The 19147-nt window shown below is 40.8% G+C and overlaps 1 protein-coding gene across 4 annotated transcripts in view; it reads left to right on the top strand.

The window, feature by feature from the left end:
* Positions 1 to 12332, top strand: part of ripor2 (RHO family interacting cell polarization regulator 2) — a 335721-nt gene extending 323389 nt beyond the window's left edge. For all 4 annotated transcript variants that reach the window (XM_073023960.1, XM_073023959.1, XM_073023958.1 and 1 more), the window contains exons 18-22: positions 1133 to 1288; positions 4736 to 4938; positions 8019 to 8102; positions 9641 to 9731; positions 11265 to 12332. In XM_073023960.1, coding sequence (XP_072880061.1) covers positions 1133 to 1288; positions 4736 to 4938; positions 8019 to 8102; positions 9641 to 9731; positions 11265 to 11365 — 635 coding nt within the window. In that variant the 3' untranslated portion in view covers positions 11366 to 12332. The remainder of the gene's footprint in view (positions 1 to 1132; positions 1289 to 4735; positions 4939 to 8018; positions 8103 to 9640; positions 9732 to 11264) is intronic.
* Positions 12333 to 19147: the final 6815 nt, after the last annotated feature.

Raw genomic sequence — 19147 nt, 5'->3', positions numbered from 1 at the left:
AACCAGCACTCTTCCAAAGTTCAGAAAGATCTGAAATGTGGATGGAGCTGAGGCAGGTAGCAGTGCATGTCAAGGGTGGCAAAGTAACATTTCTGAGTGCTGGTAGTGGGGTGACTTTGGATAGCTGTTGGCTTCACAGCAATCTCCTAAATGCCACTGTATCTCTTGATGGAGGTCTCTGCCACACCGTGAATGCCTGCTGAAGATATGCATCTGAATTTCTTCATTATTTAGTGAGCTACATCAGCACGGCAGTGTAACTGGTCATCAGGAAGTAGGTACAGGAGCCTCAGGACCCTCACCTCACCTCACCACCAGCCTCAGGAACAGTTATTACCACTCAGTCATCTGGCTCTTGAACCAGAGGGGATAACTTCACTTGCCCCATTGCTGAACTGTTTCCACTGAATTGGATAGACATTCAAGGACTTTTCATCTCATTTTCTCATTATTTATTGCTTATTTATTATTATTATTATTATTGTTGTATTTTTTCAGCTCAAGCTGGTTAAACCTGAGGTATGGGCATAGCCAAGCAGGCTTATTTCTCAATTATTAGGAACTTTTGGACTATTCTAATGGTGTTTAGTATTGTGGCTTTATGGAGATTTACACAGGTATTAATGTGTAGCCCTAATTGTTTAAAGCTATTGTGTAGTGACTTTGGAATGATGCCAGTTGTAGATATTACTATTGGGAACAATGTATACCTTGTTCATGTTCCAAAGTGGCTGGTCTGGGATACTGATGATGAAGGAATTCAATAATGGCAACCTCACTGAATTTTCGACAGAGTTGGTTGGACTGTCTGGAGATGGTCTCAGACTTTTGTACCACAGAAAAGACATGCAAGCTACCTATTAGCCCAAGTCTAGATCTTGTTCAAGATCTAGTTTGTTACCACAGAAGATTTGCAAGTGGGATTGCACTCTGGGAAACCTTTGTGACAGCTCCATATCTAACAGGATAGAAAGAACAATAGTGATAGCTATGGACTGTGTCAAGTGGCAATCCTAGGTCCTGGTGAGCTATGTTTAGGAAAAGCATTTTAAGATGCATATAAAGGTTCTTGTAATTAAGCCTAATCTTACTGTTCCCTTGCTGATTTCGCTCCTGTTTTTCTGTTACCCAGCGGTTCAGATACTCATGAATCAGATCCTAGATAAGCCTGAGATGTTTCCTGGCCCCGGTGTGGAAGAGGTGATAACCATCTGGGAGCTTTCCAACTACCTGAGAAGCCTCAACACGTCTGACCTCAGAAGTCACCTGACGCGACTGGCAAATGAAGGTATAAGATTATGTCTGGTTTATTGCTTCCCTGAGCAAATGTTCTATGAACTGAAGCAATTAGCTGTTTCCAAATATTAGATCTATGGTTTTATCATCAACTTGTCCCATTCCTATTCCACTCTTTTTCTCTTTGACATTCCTTTCTTGTCCTGATGCCTTGCATGCTTCCATATTTCTCCAATGATTTTCTAAATGATGCCCAGTATATAACTGAGTAGATACAATTCATGTCAAGTGCTACTCTTTATGTCTGAAGGCATGGCTTCATTTATAGGAAGATATGTAATAAGAGTGAGGAATTCATTAAATGTGCTTCACCAGAGGTAATTTTAATCCAATCTACTCCATTTGGCTGCTTGTCACACGAACTTCCCAGTGTAGAGCAGACAATGTTAAAGGCAGTGTTATGACCATAACCCCCCCCCCCCCCAACACCTTCTTAATAAAGGTTTTCTAGTCTGCTCTACGCTATCAAGCCCATTATCTCTCTAATTGTGCCCTTTTAATAATCTCCCCTCAGGGAAAAAAGGAAGAATTTGTACAGCACCTTCCATATAAACAAAAAGGTGCCAGAGAATGGGCAGTAACATCATGAAGGATCCCACATACCCTGCTCGTGGGCTCTTTGTCCCACTCCTACCTGAAAGGAGGGCACATAGCATGCATGCCAGGACCACCAGACTCAAAAAAAGTTACTTTCCCCAAGCAGTAAGGCTGATCAACACCTCTACCCACTAACTCCACCACTACATTATTATTTCCTGTCAGTCACCTTACGTACAGCTTTGTGTCAATTTATGGACATCCAATCAATCTACATATATGAGCTATCTTATGTATTTATATTCATTGTGTGTTTTTTAATGATCATTATTGTGTTCTTTATCTTTTATGTTTTGTTTTGTGCTGCATTGGATCTGGAGTAACAATTATTTCACTCTCCTTACACTTGTGAACAGGAAATGACATTAAACAAACTTGAATCTTGAACCTTTAATCATGTGGCCATTTCATTACTTTTGAACTGTAATCATTGGGATAACAAAGCAACAAATAAGACCCCATAAAAATAAGATGACCAGCCATTTAAGTTTGTTTGTGTCATCAGGAATCCAATATGAATGTCAGATCTTCTATATGATAAGAATGAACTCTTGATTCTCAGTCTACCTCATCTTGCACTTTTCTTGACTACCTGCACCTCACTTTCTTTGTGACTGTAACACTATTCTGCCTTCTGTTTTTCACTTTGTATTACCTTGATGTACTTATGTAGGAAATGATCAGCAGAAGTCTATATCTGAGTGTACGTGAAAATAATAAACAGGTTAGCAGTGACCAATTTCAAGCAGTGTTCTGGATCTAGGAGAGACAAGGCAAGTGCAGTTAGTCACTGAAGAGAGTTCACTGCGTACACAGCAAGCAGGGAAAGCTGCTACCCTTCTGTACAGTAGACCTCTTGTTAAGTTTAAAGGATGGTGCTGCAAGCCTGGAAGTGCTGTCACTAGACATGACATTTCATGATGGGACAGGACTAATTGAGAATTAGTGACAGGTGAAACTCTTACACTGGGAAGAGGTTGATTTCTGCCTCACTCCAGAGATCAGAGCAGCAGACCTGGCCTGAGCACATCGCGCAGTGCTGAGTGAGAGGAAATGTAGTCATTTGAATGCACCATGGAAATAAAGCTCTGTCTCTTTAGGAGATCTAGGCCTCATATGGAGCCAGTGATCATTAATGGAGAATGTGTGGAGCAGGTTAAGACCTACAAGTATCTGGGAGTACAGTTAGACGAGAAGCTAGACTGGACTGCCAACACAGATGCCTTGTGCAGGAGGGCACAGAGTCGACTGTACTTCCTTAGAAGGTTGGCGTCATTCAATGTCTGTAGTGAGATGCTGAAGATGTTCTATAGGTCAGTTGTGGAGAGCGCCCTCTTCTTTGTGGTGGCGTGTTGGGGAGGAAGCATTAAGAAGAGGGACGCCTCACGTCTTAATAAGCTGGTAAGGAAGGCGGGCTCTGTCGTGGGCAAAGTACTGGAGAGTTTAACATCGGTAGCTGAGCGAAGGGCGCTGAGTAGGCTACGGTCAATTATGGATAACTCTGAACATCCTCTACATAGCACCATCCAGAGACAGAGAAGCAGTTTCAGCGACAGGTTACTATCGATGCAATGCTCCTCAGACAGGATGAAGAGGTCAATACTCCCCAATGCCATTAGGCTTTACAATTCTACCGCCAGGACTTAAGAACTTTTTAAAAGCTATTATTAATGCTTTTTGAGATAGTGATTTAGATGCATATCATATTTTTTACTGAGTTAAGTATTGTATGTAATTAGTTTTGCTACAACAAGTGTATGGGACATTGGAAAAAAGTTGAATTTCCCCATGGGGATGAATAAAGTATCTATCTATCTATCTATCTATCTTCTCTCAATGTGTATAAAGCATCCTCTGAGACTATCTGAAGAAGAGCAAAATGTTACTTCTAGCTAGCAGTATTCTTTAAAAAAATTATTCATAAAATATAGATACAAGAAATACAATGAGCATTGCATAGCATTTTTCTGTATATATATTTATAGTGTGAACACTTCTAAATATTTGTAGTGTGAACATATTCTGTAAATTTTATATTGGGCAATACAAAATTTCTCATATTTAAGACCATAAGATATAGGAGCAGAATTCAGCCACTTAACCCATCGACTCTGCTCCATCATTTCCTCGTGGCTGATCTAATTTTCCTCTCAGTCCCAATCTCATGCCTTCTCCCCATATCTCTTCATGCCTTGACCATTCAAGAATCTATTAACCTCTGCTTAAATATACATAAAGACTTGGCCTCCATAGCTGCCTGTGGCAAAGAATCCTACAGATTCACCACTCTCTGGCTAAAGAAGTTCCTCCTTATCTCCATTCTAAAAGGATGCCCCTCTATTTTGAGGCTGTGTTTTCTGGTCTTAGACTCTCCCATCATAGGAAACATCCTCTCCACATCCACTCTGTCAAGGCCTTTCACCATTCAATAGATTTCAATGAGGTCACCCCTCATTCTTCTGAATTCCAGTGAATACAGGCCCAGAGCCATCATACGCTCTTCATATTAATCCTGGAATTGTTTTCATGAACCTCCTTTGAATCCTCTCCAGTTTCAGCACATTGTTTAAGAGGTTTCTACCACGTGCTTAGCATTTATCCTTCAGCCAGCGTGATTAAATTTGTTCAACTATTTTTGAGACATTTTTGAGATTTCATGTTTGCAAATATTTTGATTTTCCCATATTTACATGTTTCTAAATACTTAATTAACTGTTAACCACTATCGAGACATCCTGCAGTTGTGCAATAAATGTAAGTTCTCTCTTTATTGTTGCTCCAAGTTTTGAATTGTGGTGGAGGCGGGCAATTGAAATACATGTTCCTTTGTTCTCAAACCCAGTCTCAATACTGCGGACTCTTCAGTCCTTGCAGCCAGAAAAGAAGCTGGAGAAGTTGAAAGAACAGCCAGTGGAGAACCTTCAACCTTTAGAGGAAACATTAAAGATGATAGCTTTCCTTCTGGTGGAAGCTAACAGTGACCTGGTACACGCCGCCACTTCCTACCTTGCCACAGCTTCAAAGGACAATACCTTCAGAGAAAAGGTAAAAGCATTGATGTTTTATTGAGAGTTACTTAATTTCTGAAATGCCACCTCACTTGTTAGTTACTACTATGAGTATCTATGATGCATTAGGTTCCTGCCATCTCTACCAACTCACCAGACTATGGTTCCTGTACTCTCTTCTGACTCATCATTGCCCCAGTTTTAGAGCCTTCCTCCTGACTTGCTGGGGACCCAGTTCCTGCCCTGTTTCGCACATTCCCTTTACATTTACTGGGTTCGTTGGGGACCCAGTTCCTGCTGTTTCTCACACTCCCTTTACACTTACTGGGTTCGTTGGGGACCCAGTTCCTGCTGTTTCTCACACTCCCTTTACACTAATTGGGTTCGTTGGGGGACCCAGTTCCTGCTGTTTCTCACACTCCCTTTACACTAATTGGGTTCATTGGGGTCCCAGTTCCTGCTGTTTCTCACACTCCCTTTACACTTACTGGGTTCGTTGGGGACCCAGTTCCTGCTGTTTCTCACACTCCCTTTACACTAATTGGGTTCGTTGGGGGACCCAGTTCCTGCTGTTTCTCACACTCCCTTTACACTAATTGGGTTTGTTGGGGACCCGGTTCCTGCTGTTTCTCACACTCCCTTTACACTAATTGGGTTCATTGGGGACCCGGTTCCTGCTGTTTCTCACATTCCCTTTACACTAATTGGGTTCATTGGGGACCCGGTTCCTGCTGTTTCTCACACTCCCTTTACACTAATTGGGTTCATTGGGGACCCGGTTCCTGCTGTTTCTCACATTCCCTTTACACTAATTGGGTTCATTGGGGACCCGGTTCCTGCTGTTTTTCACATTCCCTTTACACTTACTGGGTTCATTGGGGACCCAGTTCCTGCTGTTTCTCACACTCCCTTTACACTAATTGGGTTCGTTGGGGACCCGGTTCCTGCTGTTTCTCACACTCCCTTTACACTAATTGGGTTCATTGGGGACCCGGTTCCTGCCGTTTCTCACACTCCCTTTACACTAATTGGGTTCATTGGGGACCCGGTTCCTGCTGTTTCTCACACTCCCTTTACACTAATTGGGTTCATTGGGGACCCGGTTCCTGCTGTTTCTCACATTCCCTTTACACTAATTGGGTTCATTGGGGACCCGGTTCCTGCTGTTTCTCACACTCCCTTTACACTAATTGGGTTCATTGGGGACCCGGTTCCTGCTGTTTCTCACACTCCCTTTACACTAATTGGGTTTGTTGGGGACCCGGTTCCTGCTGTTTCTCACACTCCCTTTACACTAATTGGGTTCATTGGGGACCCGGTTCCTGCTGTTTCTCACACTCCCTTTACACTAATTGGGTTCATTGGGGACCCGGTTCCTGCTGTTTCTCACACTCCCTTTACACTTACTGGGTTCATTGGGGACCCGGTTCCTGCTGTTTCTCACACTCCCTTTACACTAATTGGGTTCATTGGGGACCCGGTTCCTGCTGTTTCTCACACTCCCTTTACACTAATTGGGTTCATTGGGGACCCACTTCCTGCTGTTTCTCACACTCCCTTTACACTAATTGGGTTTGTTGGGGTCCCAGTTCCTGCTGTTTCTCACACACCCTTTACACTTACTGGGTTCACTGGGAATTTTATTATAATACTGCATAGCATCTAAAAAGAAAGAATTAAAAATGTATTGGATTATTAATAGAATAATATATACTAGTCCAGAAAATCTGCTGTCTAGCACCAGCAGCCCTGAGTGTGCCAGACTATTGGAGCTTTATTGGTTATGCCAATAGTGTGATGTATAGGAAGTAGCTAGCAAGAACATATTGCTCCTTGCTCAGACATGATACCTGAGTTACGTCACAATTCTCTGCTCAATTATCTTCAAGCTAGCGTTAAGCTTGAGTCTCAAAGAAGGGTCACAGCCCGAACCATCAACTGCTAATTCAATTCCATAGATGTTGCATGACTTGCTGAATTCCTTCTGCATCTTGTGTGTGTTGCTTTGGATTTCAAGCATCAGAAGCTTTCTCGTGTTTATGATTAAAGTGGTAACACTGGCTTTGTTGTTGACTTTATCTATAACTCATTGGCAATGTCATTTGGATGTCACGTGCATGTAGTTTAGCTGATTTCCGTGTTATGCCTCAAGAAACTAAAGAATCCAACAACAGATAGACTTTGAATTCAATGTACTATATTTCTGCCAGTTCTTTCTAAGACCTAGGTATTAACCCTGTCACTGTCATTTACCCATATCTCTAGTTTCCATTTCATCTATTCCCATTTGAAGAAATACTTTCTTTGCTGCTAACTGTGGAAGTAATTCCTTGTGTTTCTTTTACCAATTGAATTAATTCTGTGCCCTCTGATTCCTCGCCCTCACATCATTGGAAACAATTCCTCCCCACTCATCCCAGTAACTATTCAATGTTTAGCTTGGGGAGAGCAGTCTGTCTGCTGACTGGATGATTTTTCTGATTAATTTCTCAAGCATTTGATGAGCTAATTAGTTTATATGACTTTCCTTCTTCTTTTGATTCCACACCAGAATAATTAAATATCAGACTGTTGCCTAATAAATAAATGTTAGGTTTCAAATGGTCAAGTTAGTTAGACTCAAAATAAAATACCACAGTTGTTGAAAATCTGAAATAAAATCAAAAATGCTAAAAGTACTCAACAAGTCAAGATACCTTTGTGTGGGGAGGACCAAGGCTGTTCTAGGTTGATGACAACATGAGTGAATCTGCAGATGCTGGAAATAAATAAAAAACACAAAAAACCCTTCATGAAGGGTTTTGGCCTGAAGCGTCGTTATTACCTCCTCCCATAGATGCTGTCTGGCCTGCTGAGTTCTGCCAGCATTTTGTGTTTTTTATTCTAGGTTGATGACTTGTTTAGCAATTTCACAGTTGCTGAATTTGTGGTATCTCACTGAGCTGATATCTGGCAGCAAGTGATGCCAGAAATAGGGATGTATGTCTGCACAGCTTGTTCAGTTTCTGTGGGTAATTTTCTCTCAGGTCAATGGCAATGACCTTCAGTTTGCAGCTGACACCGAAATCTAGGTCATTAAATGCGTATTTGTAAAAGGCGTTTATCTTTCTTTCATAGGCTTTGCTTTACTACACCAAGGCTCTCATCCAACCCAATGTCAAATTCCAGAGGGCAGCATGTGCAGCACTGAAATGCATCAACGTAAGTACTTCCATTAAATCCGCAGTAATGAAAATGTTCAAAAGCATGCTCAGGAACTTATGTATAATTCAAATGTTAGATCCATGGGTTATGACCAAAGGAAAAAATGGCTGGAGTCGTTCAGCACTATAGTGCAAGGGTGTTTATTAGGTGTGTCAAAATAGTAAAAAACAAAACCTTCAATATTTACTAAAAGATATAGAAAACACAATAACATACTTTATCCAGTGTGAACTGGCAGCCCTGATCTCTCTCTCTCACTGAGAGTAATGAGCTCCATTTATTAGGCACCACAACACACACCTTTAATGACCCACAAAGTTAACTTAAGACTACACATGAATTAGAATACAATGCACCCCGCAATGTGATTATAATCATATTACAAAATAAACAGAAAATTCTCCCTTAAATACAGTGTATGAGCAACATACACACATTTACACATTGCCACTACTAAAGAAATGAAATATTCCACCGTGTGTGGCAGGAAAACCAATCAGAACGCATCAACTCGGTTTAAAACCCATCGTGGGAATATACCCAGGAAGACACTGAAGCACAGGCACTTACCTTAACAATGGCAGAATGACAAGGCAATGCTCGTGTGCGTGTAAATCCACATGTATTAGGAGAGCACTTACCGAGTTCTCTCCATCATATCATATCTGGAATTATTCATATCACCTTCCCTTGCTGTTTCCCTGCAACATTTTATAATATATTTCATATATTTATCCAGATTTGAATTGTGAGATTTTTTTCATCTAGAGGGGAAATTTAACAGAGATTTAAGCATTGATTGTTCAGCCACTTGTACTATGTGACTATGAATTATTAACATAACTGTTCTGCCGAGAAGTGATGTTAGGAGAAATATCCCTGTTGAGAGGAATTTTGCCACATTCTTACAGATGATGTATTCTTTATAATGATATTTAGAGAAATATGTGCAATGGAAGTAAAGTGAAGTCTTTGAAAATGTAATGGAATTAGTTTTGGATTGTTCTTTCAAAGAGATGACATACATCTTGCAGTCTGCTAGTCTCTTTGTAAACATCCACAATTCTATGTGAGAGATTTTTAATCTTATTCAGCCATCTGGAATTAAAGCAAGCAAGAGCTTCTCCAATTGTTTCTGCCATTGTTTGTATTTACTGTACCTAAGTATGTTGGCTACTGTTTTGGAGTTCTTTCGCCTAAGATGAATCTACAGTTGCCAACTCTGCACCTATTAGAACAAGAACTCATGTGAAATGAAGAAAGCTTTTTGCCGAGATGAAGTAGAATCCATGGCAATCTACAGAAGGGGAGATAAGCAGGGTGCCTTTGAGTCTGGTGTTTAGAAGTTTAAAAGAAAATCTTAATGAGGAAGTGTCAAGAAGGAAATTTTCCAAACGGCTTCAGAGTTTGGAAGTGCTACCAAATGTGTGTCCCTTAAAGTGTAGTTTATTCGATATTACGTTGTCACCTGTGTGGTAGCTAGATATTTACCAATACATATTTGATAAATTCAACATATTTCACTCTTCTCCCAGGCTTGTGAAAGTATTGATGTCCTAGTGGGTCTGTGCCAATCAGAGAGAGAGGTCCTACGACAAGCGGCTGCTGAATCGCTACTCTCACTTGGTGAGTACTGTTAGATAGCAAGCTTCTGTGTTCAACATTTAGGACTGCTTTACCTATCTACTTTGGTGAGGTTTTACCGTACTCTTGGGTCAGAAGAGCCAGGAACATATTGGCCTGGAGGTAATTGCAAAGGATTAACAACCCACCTGATTACTCAGCTGAAGAAGTCAATGCATGGGAGATCATCCAGTTGACCTAGGATTAGCTGCAATAACGCTCTCTTTCAATGTCACATCGATCCATTGGAGTCAACTAAGTGTAATTATGGCCTCAGTGTTGGGAATGTTGGTGCTGATAATGCTTTGGCCATGGATTTGGAGCTCTGACGGTGTATCTTCAGTACCTGCTGTGGGAAGACCTTGTCTCAGAAGTGTACCTAAGAGCAGGGAACAATGATGTCCAATAGAATGATGTTCTCTGCCAGGCTTGCTGTACTTGATGAACTTTCCTTAGATCATTTTTGTTAGTGAGGTGGGTGCTTGTTTGTTGCTGTTGATTGTTCTTGACAGTATGGAAGAATTTACATGTGTCATAGCTATCAGGCAAATTTTGGACCTCCTGTGACCTTCCAATGGTTACTTTGACATTTCTTGTTGGAACACCACCTTCATGTTTCAGCAAAGCTCATTTCTTCTCTCAAGGACAATCCCAGCAATGACAGACTATCATAACCTGAAGCAGTGGCATGGCTGTTCTGAGAGAAACATGACAGCAAGGTGTAGCCAGCTCAGAGAATATGGTGGAGTGTACACTGTCTGAAAGGCCTGAATCACAACAAAAGTGACCCAAGTGACTCAGATTAGCAGGAAAGCTGCATTCAACTCAGGTAATGAGGACAATGCTGCAACTGACAACTTCTTATATTGGAATAAACTTCTGTCACTCTATGATCTGCCCATCTGCCTTGGGATTAATATAATGCTGGATGTATTGAAGATCAGAATCAGAATCAGGTTTATTATCACCAGCATCATGTATCATGAAAATTACATGCTCCCTCATCCAAGCCTAATTATCAAAAAGCCCTTCTCACATTCCATGTTGCATTAGGTCACACATTGAATACTGTGTATAATTTTGGTCTCCATGTTGCGTGAGGGATGTGAAGGCACCGGAGTCCAGAGAGGGGTGACTAGACTCATTCCAGGTCTGCCAGATATGAGCTATGATTGAAAGAATTAAGTCTTTTTCATTTACATAGAGATAGAATAAAAGAATAATTAAGTGTATAAGTAAAGTGGATGCCAGCTGCTACTTCAAAATTAATCCGTCATCAAGGACACGGGGCCATAGGTAGAGACTGGTTAAGGGGAGATTTCAGACTAACAACTGGAAGCATTTCTTTACACATTGAGTTGTGGATACATGGAACAAACTAACTAGTTGTGTAATTGAGAATCTTAGAAACTTTCAAATCTAAACTCGATAGTTATCTTAACACACTATGTGAATATACATTTGGTAAGACTGTTCTTGTCAAAAACTTTCTAATGTTTGAATGCTCTAATATTCTGCTGTTCCTTCTATTCCTAGGGGAAGAAGGTCGCCTGGCTTATGAGCAACTGGATAAAGTGCCTCAGGAAATAGTGCGTCTTGCAGGAAGGCGAGGAAATGCTGTTAGTACTGCCTTCTGATGCAAAACTTTGCAACACACCACAGTATTAAGGACTTCTCAAACTGATGCTAGCTCTCATGTCTGCCCTGAGCTGAACACTGTAGCATGGTGGAAAATGAAAGGACACGCCCTGAACCAGGCAGAAATCATCCTCAGACCACATCCCACCAACCAAAGAGCAAGCAAACAAATCAACATTAGTCATTTTATTCAAATATTTTTGTTACCAAAATTATTCATATTCCATTGCAATCACTTTATTCTGTGTTAACTTATTTTGAGTCAATTGAAATGTTTTTAACTACTGAATTTCTTGTTTACTTTTTATTTTTGAGATCACACTGGTTATGTTTTTTTTTATTTGCACATTTTTGAGATTGATTATCAAGATATACATTGTACATATTGCAACTCTAGTTTAGGTATTCCTCCTTTCCTGTTTGCTTTCTGGCATCCCATTGAGGCAACAGGTGAAACAAGAGCTAAGCACACATGGGGAGTGCCTGGTGCAATAGGGATTAGTCCTTTGAAGTTACATCTACGGCAGATGCAGTGTTTCAGCTTTTAGGGATTAGAAGCAAAATACCTTCTGCAGGATGTGACAGTCATTGTGTGCATTTATGAACATTTCTCCATTTGCAGGTTTAAAATAACTATCCTGCAGGCTATCATCTCTCCACCAGCCAAACTACACCTGGAGGTGGGAGGCTGAGAGTTACACTTCAGCAGTGACCGTGTGAGATCAGATTCTAATGTTATGATGCAGGGTTATCAGTGGAATATCAAATTGACTGTAAACTGAGGACTATGTTATTGAAGAATGAGTAGGAACAGTGGCTAGAGAGGAGTTGCCACTACTCGAATAATGTATTGTATAATTAAGTAATCTGATTTACAATTGATCTCTTTAACTTGTCTTATCGAAGTAAAAGCAGGACATTTTTTGTTTACCAGAATAGAATTTTTAAAATAAAAATTTAAATAGACATTTTGTTCTCATTATTTCTGCCTACGCATCCATATAAATGGACAATTTACTCCCCCTTTGAAATTCAATGGAGAAAGTACAAAATGCTTTTGTACTCCATTTTTAGAATTGGTGTACAGTGTACAGCTACTGCTATGGTTAGTATGGTTAGCCCTACCATCAGATTGTGTTTAAACATAAAAAATTCTTCATTTTAGATCCTGAAATTGAATGAACATCTGAGGTTTAAACAAACAGAATGACGAAGCAGAGAAGAAAACGTTTCAGTCTGTCTCCACTGACTCTGTGGTACAACTATTCAGTTGATCCTGGTCTATTGAACCAGAAACAGAGAATTCTGGAGGCAGAATAGAGGGACGTTCATTTAAGACAGAGATGTGATGTGTTTTCTCTAGCTAGAGGGTAGTGAATCTGAGGAATTCATTGTTATGGACAGCTGTGGAGGCCAAGTCATTGACTATACTTAAAGCAGATGTTGAAAGGTTCAAGGTTTGTCAGGGCAACTAAGGTTACAGGGAGAGGGCAGGAGAATAGGTTTGAGAGGGATAATGGATCAGACATCATTTCAAAAGTGAGAATCAGAGTTGAAGACTCTTTGCTAAGTTACTGTTTCTCCCCATATCCACATAATTTTACTTCAATATTAAACAATGCCCTTGGAGAATTGATACTAGAGTTACGTCCACCTTGTTATCAGGTGGTGCATTACAGATCACAACTTACCATATGTAGGAAAATGTCTCCCAGTGTGGCCTATAGTTCCTTGGTCAGTTAGCTTGAATGTGTGTTCAGTATTCATCTCAAGTCGCCTGGCCAGAACTTCTCAAACAAAACAAAGTATGTGAAAGACACATCTCAATAATGCTCATCGCTTGGTGAAGTTAACAGTATATGTCACATTAGAATAATCTAGGTAAGGCAGATCATAATATTGAGTTGTCTGCAAATTGGAGAAGCACATGAAAGAGCTGGCTGAAGAGGCTGTGGTTGCACTAGTAATAATTTTTTAAGAATCAATTAATTCTGGCATGGTTCCGGAGGAATGGAAAATTGTAAAAGTCACTCCACCCTTCAAGAAGGAGAGAGGCAGAAAAAAGGAAATTACAGGCCAGCTAGTCTGACCTCAGTGGTTGGGAAGATGTTGGAGTCAATTGTTAAGGATGCGGTTTCACAGTACTTGTGGCATCATGTTAAAATAGATCAAAGTCAGCATGGTTTCCTTAAGGGAACATCTTGCCTGACAAATCTGTTCAGATTCTTTGAAGAAATAACAAGCAGGATAGACAAAAGAGAATTGGTGGATGTTGTGTACCTGGATTTTCAGAAGGCCTTTGACAAGATGCCAAACATGGGCTGCTTAACAAATTTAAGAGCCCATGGTATTACAGGAAAGATACTAGCATGAATAGAGCATTGACTGATTGGCAGGAGGCAAAGAGTGTGAATAAAGGGAGCCTTTTCTGATTGGTTGCTGATGACTAGTAGTGTTCCACAGTGGTCTGTGTTGGGACCGCCTCTTTTTATGTTATATGTCAATGATTTGGATGATGGAATTGATGGCTTTGTGGCCAAGTTTGTAGACGATAGGAAGATATGTAGGTGGAGGGGCTACAGATTAGGAGACTGGGCAAAGAAATGACAGCTGGCATATAGTGTCAGGAAGTGTATGATCATGCACTTTGGTAGAAGAATTAAAAGTGCAGACTATTTTCTAAAAGGAGAGAAAATTCAAAAATCTGCAGTGCAAAGGGACTTGTGAATCCTTGCGCAGGATTCCCTGAAGGTTAATTTGCAGATTGAGCCAGCGGTGAGGAAGGCAAATGCAATGTTAGCTTTCATTTCAAGAGGACTAGAATATAAAAGCTCCTCACCTGTTAAACCCTTTCATTCCCGGATGTGACGCTGAGGCTTTATAAAGCATTGGTCAGACTGCACTTGAAGTATTGTGAGTAGTTTTGGGCCTCTTATCTAAGGGAAGTTTGACTGGCATTGGAGACAGTCCTGAGGAGGCTCATAAGAATGATTTCAGGAATGAAAGGGTTAAGGTATGAGGAGCATTTGATGGCTCTGGGCCTGTACTCACTGGCGTTGAGAAGAATAAAGGGAGTTCTCATTGAAACCTATTGAATTTTGAAAGACCTAGATAGAGTGGATGTGGAGAGGATGTTTCCTAGTATAGTGGGTGAGTCTAGGACCAGAGGGTACAGCCTCAAAATAGAGAGACATCCATTTAAGACAGAGATGAGATGTAATTTTTTTAGACAGAGGGTAGTGAATCTGTGGAATTCATTGTCACAGACGGCTGTGGAGGCCAAGTCATTGAGTATATTTAATGTGGAGTTGATAGCTTCAGGGTTTGTCAGGGCAACAAAGGTTACAGGGAAAGGGCAGGAGAATAGGGTTAAGAGGGATAATGGAGTGGCCACGACAGAATAGTGGAGGAGACTTGATGGGCTGAATGGCCTAATTGTGCTCCAGTGTCTTATGATCTAAGGTTCTGAACCCAGACACCAATCAGGCAACACAGCCTTCAGAACTCTTCATCCCCAAACAGAGAATTTTGTTTAGTCCCCTGACTATACTAGCTCCCATTGCAACTATATTTCTCTTCTCTCCCCCCTCCTGAATAACTCCCTGAACCATGGTGCCTTGGTTTGGTGGCTCATCTTTCCTTCAGTACCATCTGCCATCCACACAGGGAGCGAGAATCTCAGACCTATTGGACAAGCTCAAGGGTTAAGGCTCGTCCTTCACTACCTCGTGCATACCCTACCTGCCTCACTATCAGACACAACCTCCTCTTCCTGTCTTGTGTGGGTCACTGGCCAATATTCAGGGAGCAGAAATGATGTTGAGGCCATTGAGCCATTTGTACTGGAGCCATGCAAGTCTCCATTCCCACATAAAGCCCAGGACAAGATAAATGCAACAAAAGTAGATGTGAAAGAGTAGGATTGAACTAAAAATTCCACTGCTCTTGCTGCTCAGGAAGAAATCTCAAGTAAAGGTGGGAAACTTCAGGCAAGTGATGGACTTTGGGAGATAAAATGTAAAAGGGAAGCGCATGGTTAATGGCAGGACCATTAACTCTGGGGTGAACAGAGGGCCATGTCTATGGCTTCCTAAAAGTGTCTGCACAAGTTGACACAGTGGTAAAGAAAGCATATGTCATGCTTGTCTCTGTTTTTTCAGGCATTCATTTCAGAAGCTTGGATGCTATGCTGAAGCTTTATACAACTTTGGTTAGATAGCATTCATTCAATTTTAGTTACAGGAAGGATGAGGAGGGTGCAGAGGAGGTTTACCTAAGTGCTGTCAGGATATGGCTATAGGGAAAGGCTGTTTTCTCTCGAGTGGGAGAGGGGGAGGGGAGAACTGACAGAAGTTTATAAAATTCTGAGAGGCAGAGACGGAGTAGACAGCCGGCATCATTTTCTCTGAGTTGAAATGTCTGACACAATAAGGACAAGAATTAAGGTAAGAGAGGAAAGTCCAAAGTGTGGGGAAAGTTTTTACATAGGGTGTGGTGGGTGCCTGGAATGCACTGCCAGGGGCGGAGTGGAGGCGTTTAAGAGAGGCACATGAATGTGCAGAGATTGGAGGGATATGGACCATGTGCAGGCAGAAGGATTAGTGTAATGGCCTGTTATTGGCTAAAAATTGTGGGCTGAGGGGTCTGTTCCTGTGCTATGTTCAATGCTCTCAGATTCCATTGCCAGTTCTACTCTGGAAGAAAGGCAGAGAATTTCCTGTGGAACAGCATGCAAGTCCTTGAGGCTTGGCTGTTGGAACTGTACACCACACGTATCTGCTGTGTGGGTGGTTGGAAAGCCTCCTGGTGCCCTGGACACCAGGTTATCACATATCCTCAGCACCTGCAGCATAACATCAAAATAAGTGGATCCTGCTCCTCTGTGGATACATTATGCCTCCCAGGTCACTCCAGTTCAGAGAATACCCACCAGTTGTTGGCACAACCGATGCTGTATCTCACTTTAAGTAGTGCAGATTGGTTTTAAGTGCCCACAAAATCGGGCTTCCTGCATGAGTTGATAAGCCAATGTGATGCATGCATACCTCACTTAAAGTAAACACAAAGTTAGATCTGTATTCCTGGACTCTTGTGTCTTCCTTTGAGTTAGTTCAATAGTTCGGAGCTACAAAACATAACATTGACGACAAGGTATTTGTGAAATGAAACCGAGGATGCTAGTGACCTGTTGAAAATGCACTGAGATGCTCGAACTGAAAAAAAACACATTGAAGACCAGCAAGTGAAACAACACAGCCCAGCATGTGCAGAGACTGGCGAGAAAAAAAAGGCAGGAAATGGAAGAATATACAGGTCCATAAACAGTGACTACCAAGTGATAATATAAAAGAGCATAAATGTCTGGCTACATCAAAAAAATTGATGCATTTTATTACACAAAAGATAACTGGAATATGTGTACTGAGCTATTTCGACAATATTTTCAATCAAATGAAATAGCAAATGAGAAATGAGTACTGTTTGCTTTGAAGTTTAGCTGTTCCAACCAAACCAGCTGAAATGAGCTTTGCTGATATTGTCAAAGTAATGCAGGAACATTTAGAATCAAAACCATCATTAATTGCAGAATGTTTAGGTTTCATAAGGGGAATCAAAAGGATGGGTAGTCCACTTCAGCGTATCTGGTTGAATTGAAGCGATTGAGCATGGTCAGTATGGTAATGGGTTTGATGATGCAGAAAGACATTGTTTAGATAGTGAAATCATACAAGAAAACATTCAAAAATAGCTCCTAACTGAAACACAGTTTACATTTAAAAGAGCAGTTGAAATCATCATTTCAATGGAAACCTCAGACAGAGATGCAATTGTGTTGCAGTCAGAATGAAAGTGAGGGGAAACAAAATTGCAGCATCTAAACAGAAACCTGCCTGGCTGAAGAAGTTGTGTTACCATTGTGGTGGGGGCTCACATATACCAAACAAATGCAGGTTTAAAGGCGGAATTTGCAGAAAATACAGCAAAGTAGGACACATACAATGGGCATGCTAAACAGATAAAAATAAACGGAGAAAGAGAAAAAGATAACAAGTCAAGTTGCAGTTTCAAAAAGAGCACTAATCTGCATGCTGTTGATGTGAGTGACACAGGACTGTGTTGCCTTGAGATTTACAATATGAAACTTAACAATAGACAAGCAATATGGCTTACCCAGAAGTGAATGGCAAATGAATTTAAATGGAATTGGACACTGGCTCGGCTGTTTCAGTCATTCCACAAAATGAGTTTGAACAGCATTTCAAAGAAGCTTGAAGCTTGCAGATATGTAATTAAGAATTTATACTGGAGAAAAGATAACTTCTGTGGGAATGATATTTGTAACAGTAAAGTACAAGAACTAACAAGCCAAATTGAATTTATATGTGGTAAAATCAGGAGGACCAGTATTTTGGGGGCATGAATGGCTGTTTGGAGATCATCCACCATTTGCCTACCACATCCCATACAATAGAGCCAGCTGAAAGCGAATTTAAAATGTGGCATAGCTTTAAGCTGGAAGGGAGTTCAAAGAGCTTCAGGAAAGTTGCAAGCATTCAGCTTTTGTGAGTATAAAGAACCAGACTCAACTCTGCATACATTAAGGTTATTGCATCAACTTGAAGTGGGAGACAAAAAGCTGCCTGAAAACGTAGATGCTAAGACCAAAGCCCAGCTGGATGAATGGAAGACCAATGAGAAAGGATTCAATGGAGATACGAAAATGGAGGATTCAGCAGATGATGTCGTGGATGAGAAAACCAAGAGGAGAGATCAGATCATAAAGGAAACATGGAAAGATTAATAAGAGATCAAGATGCACAAACTAGAAGAAGGAAAAGGAAGGATAAGAAAGATATGTAGAGCTGTCAGAACCCTCCTGCAGTCTCAGAGTCAATTCCTACAACCACCATGGAGGAGGCCGCAGAATCTAAGATTGTTTCACAGCCACAAGTCTCACCTGGCAAGCAGAGTGACCCCCCCTTGTCAGGAAAGATATTATCCCACAAGGGTAAGAAATCCTCCATAGCAATTAAGTCATTAGGCCAGAATGGGACAATTTAAAATTTACTATGCTGTGGATGTCTGTATCTAGTAGTTGTATAATATCCCGTGTATGTAGTTGAGATGCATTCTCTATTGAGGTGGAATTTATAGTTAAGCAGGGAAGAGTGCTGTGTATTTAATATTTCAATATTACTTGAGTAAGTTTGTATATATATATTGGTTGATTTAGCATTCTTGTTCATTTAATTAATTAATTATGGGTTATATGTACAAATTATATATGTCATCACGCTACAAGGTGATACTTACATGCCTCACTTTAAGTAAACATGAAGTTAGACCCACATTCCCGGACTCCCGTGTCTTCCTTTGAATTGGTTTAATATTTTGAAGATACAGAACTTAACAGCTGAGATTTTCAGAGATCACCACTTTTGTGTGAAGTGACAAGTTAGAACTGTGTCAGATGAGTATCTGGCAATGGCCACCTACATCAAGTGGCGGTCTCCCTGTTTCTGCTTAGACCTGGGTCCCATTTCCCCCATTAGAGTCTTATAGCTGAGCAGAGAATTATATGAATCAGGAGGCAAGAGACACAACTCTTCACAGAAATCATTTCAAGTTCAAGACTTGTCAGTCAAGTTTTCTGTCGTCTGCACAAGTACCTGTACACACAGATGCGATGAAAAACTTACTTGCAGCAGCATCACAGGTACATAGCATCAAATAAACACCATTCGAAAGAAAAAAAACATAAACGATACACATTTTTTTAC

Source organism: Hemitrygon akajei, chromosome 20 (genome assembly GCF_048418815.1).
Source record: "Hemitrygon akajei chromosome 20, sHemAka1.3, whole genome shotgun sequence".
NCBI lineage: Eukaryota > Metazoa > Chordata > Chondrichthyes > Myliobatiformes > Dasyatidae > Hemitrygon > Hemitrygon akajei.
This window is presented reverse-complemented; position numbering and strand designations above follow the sequence as displayed.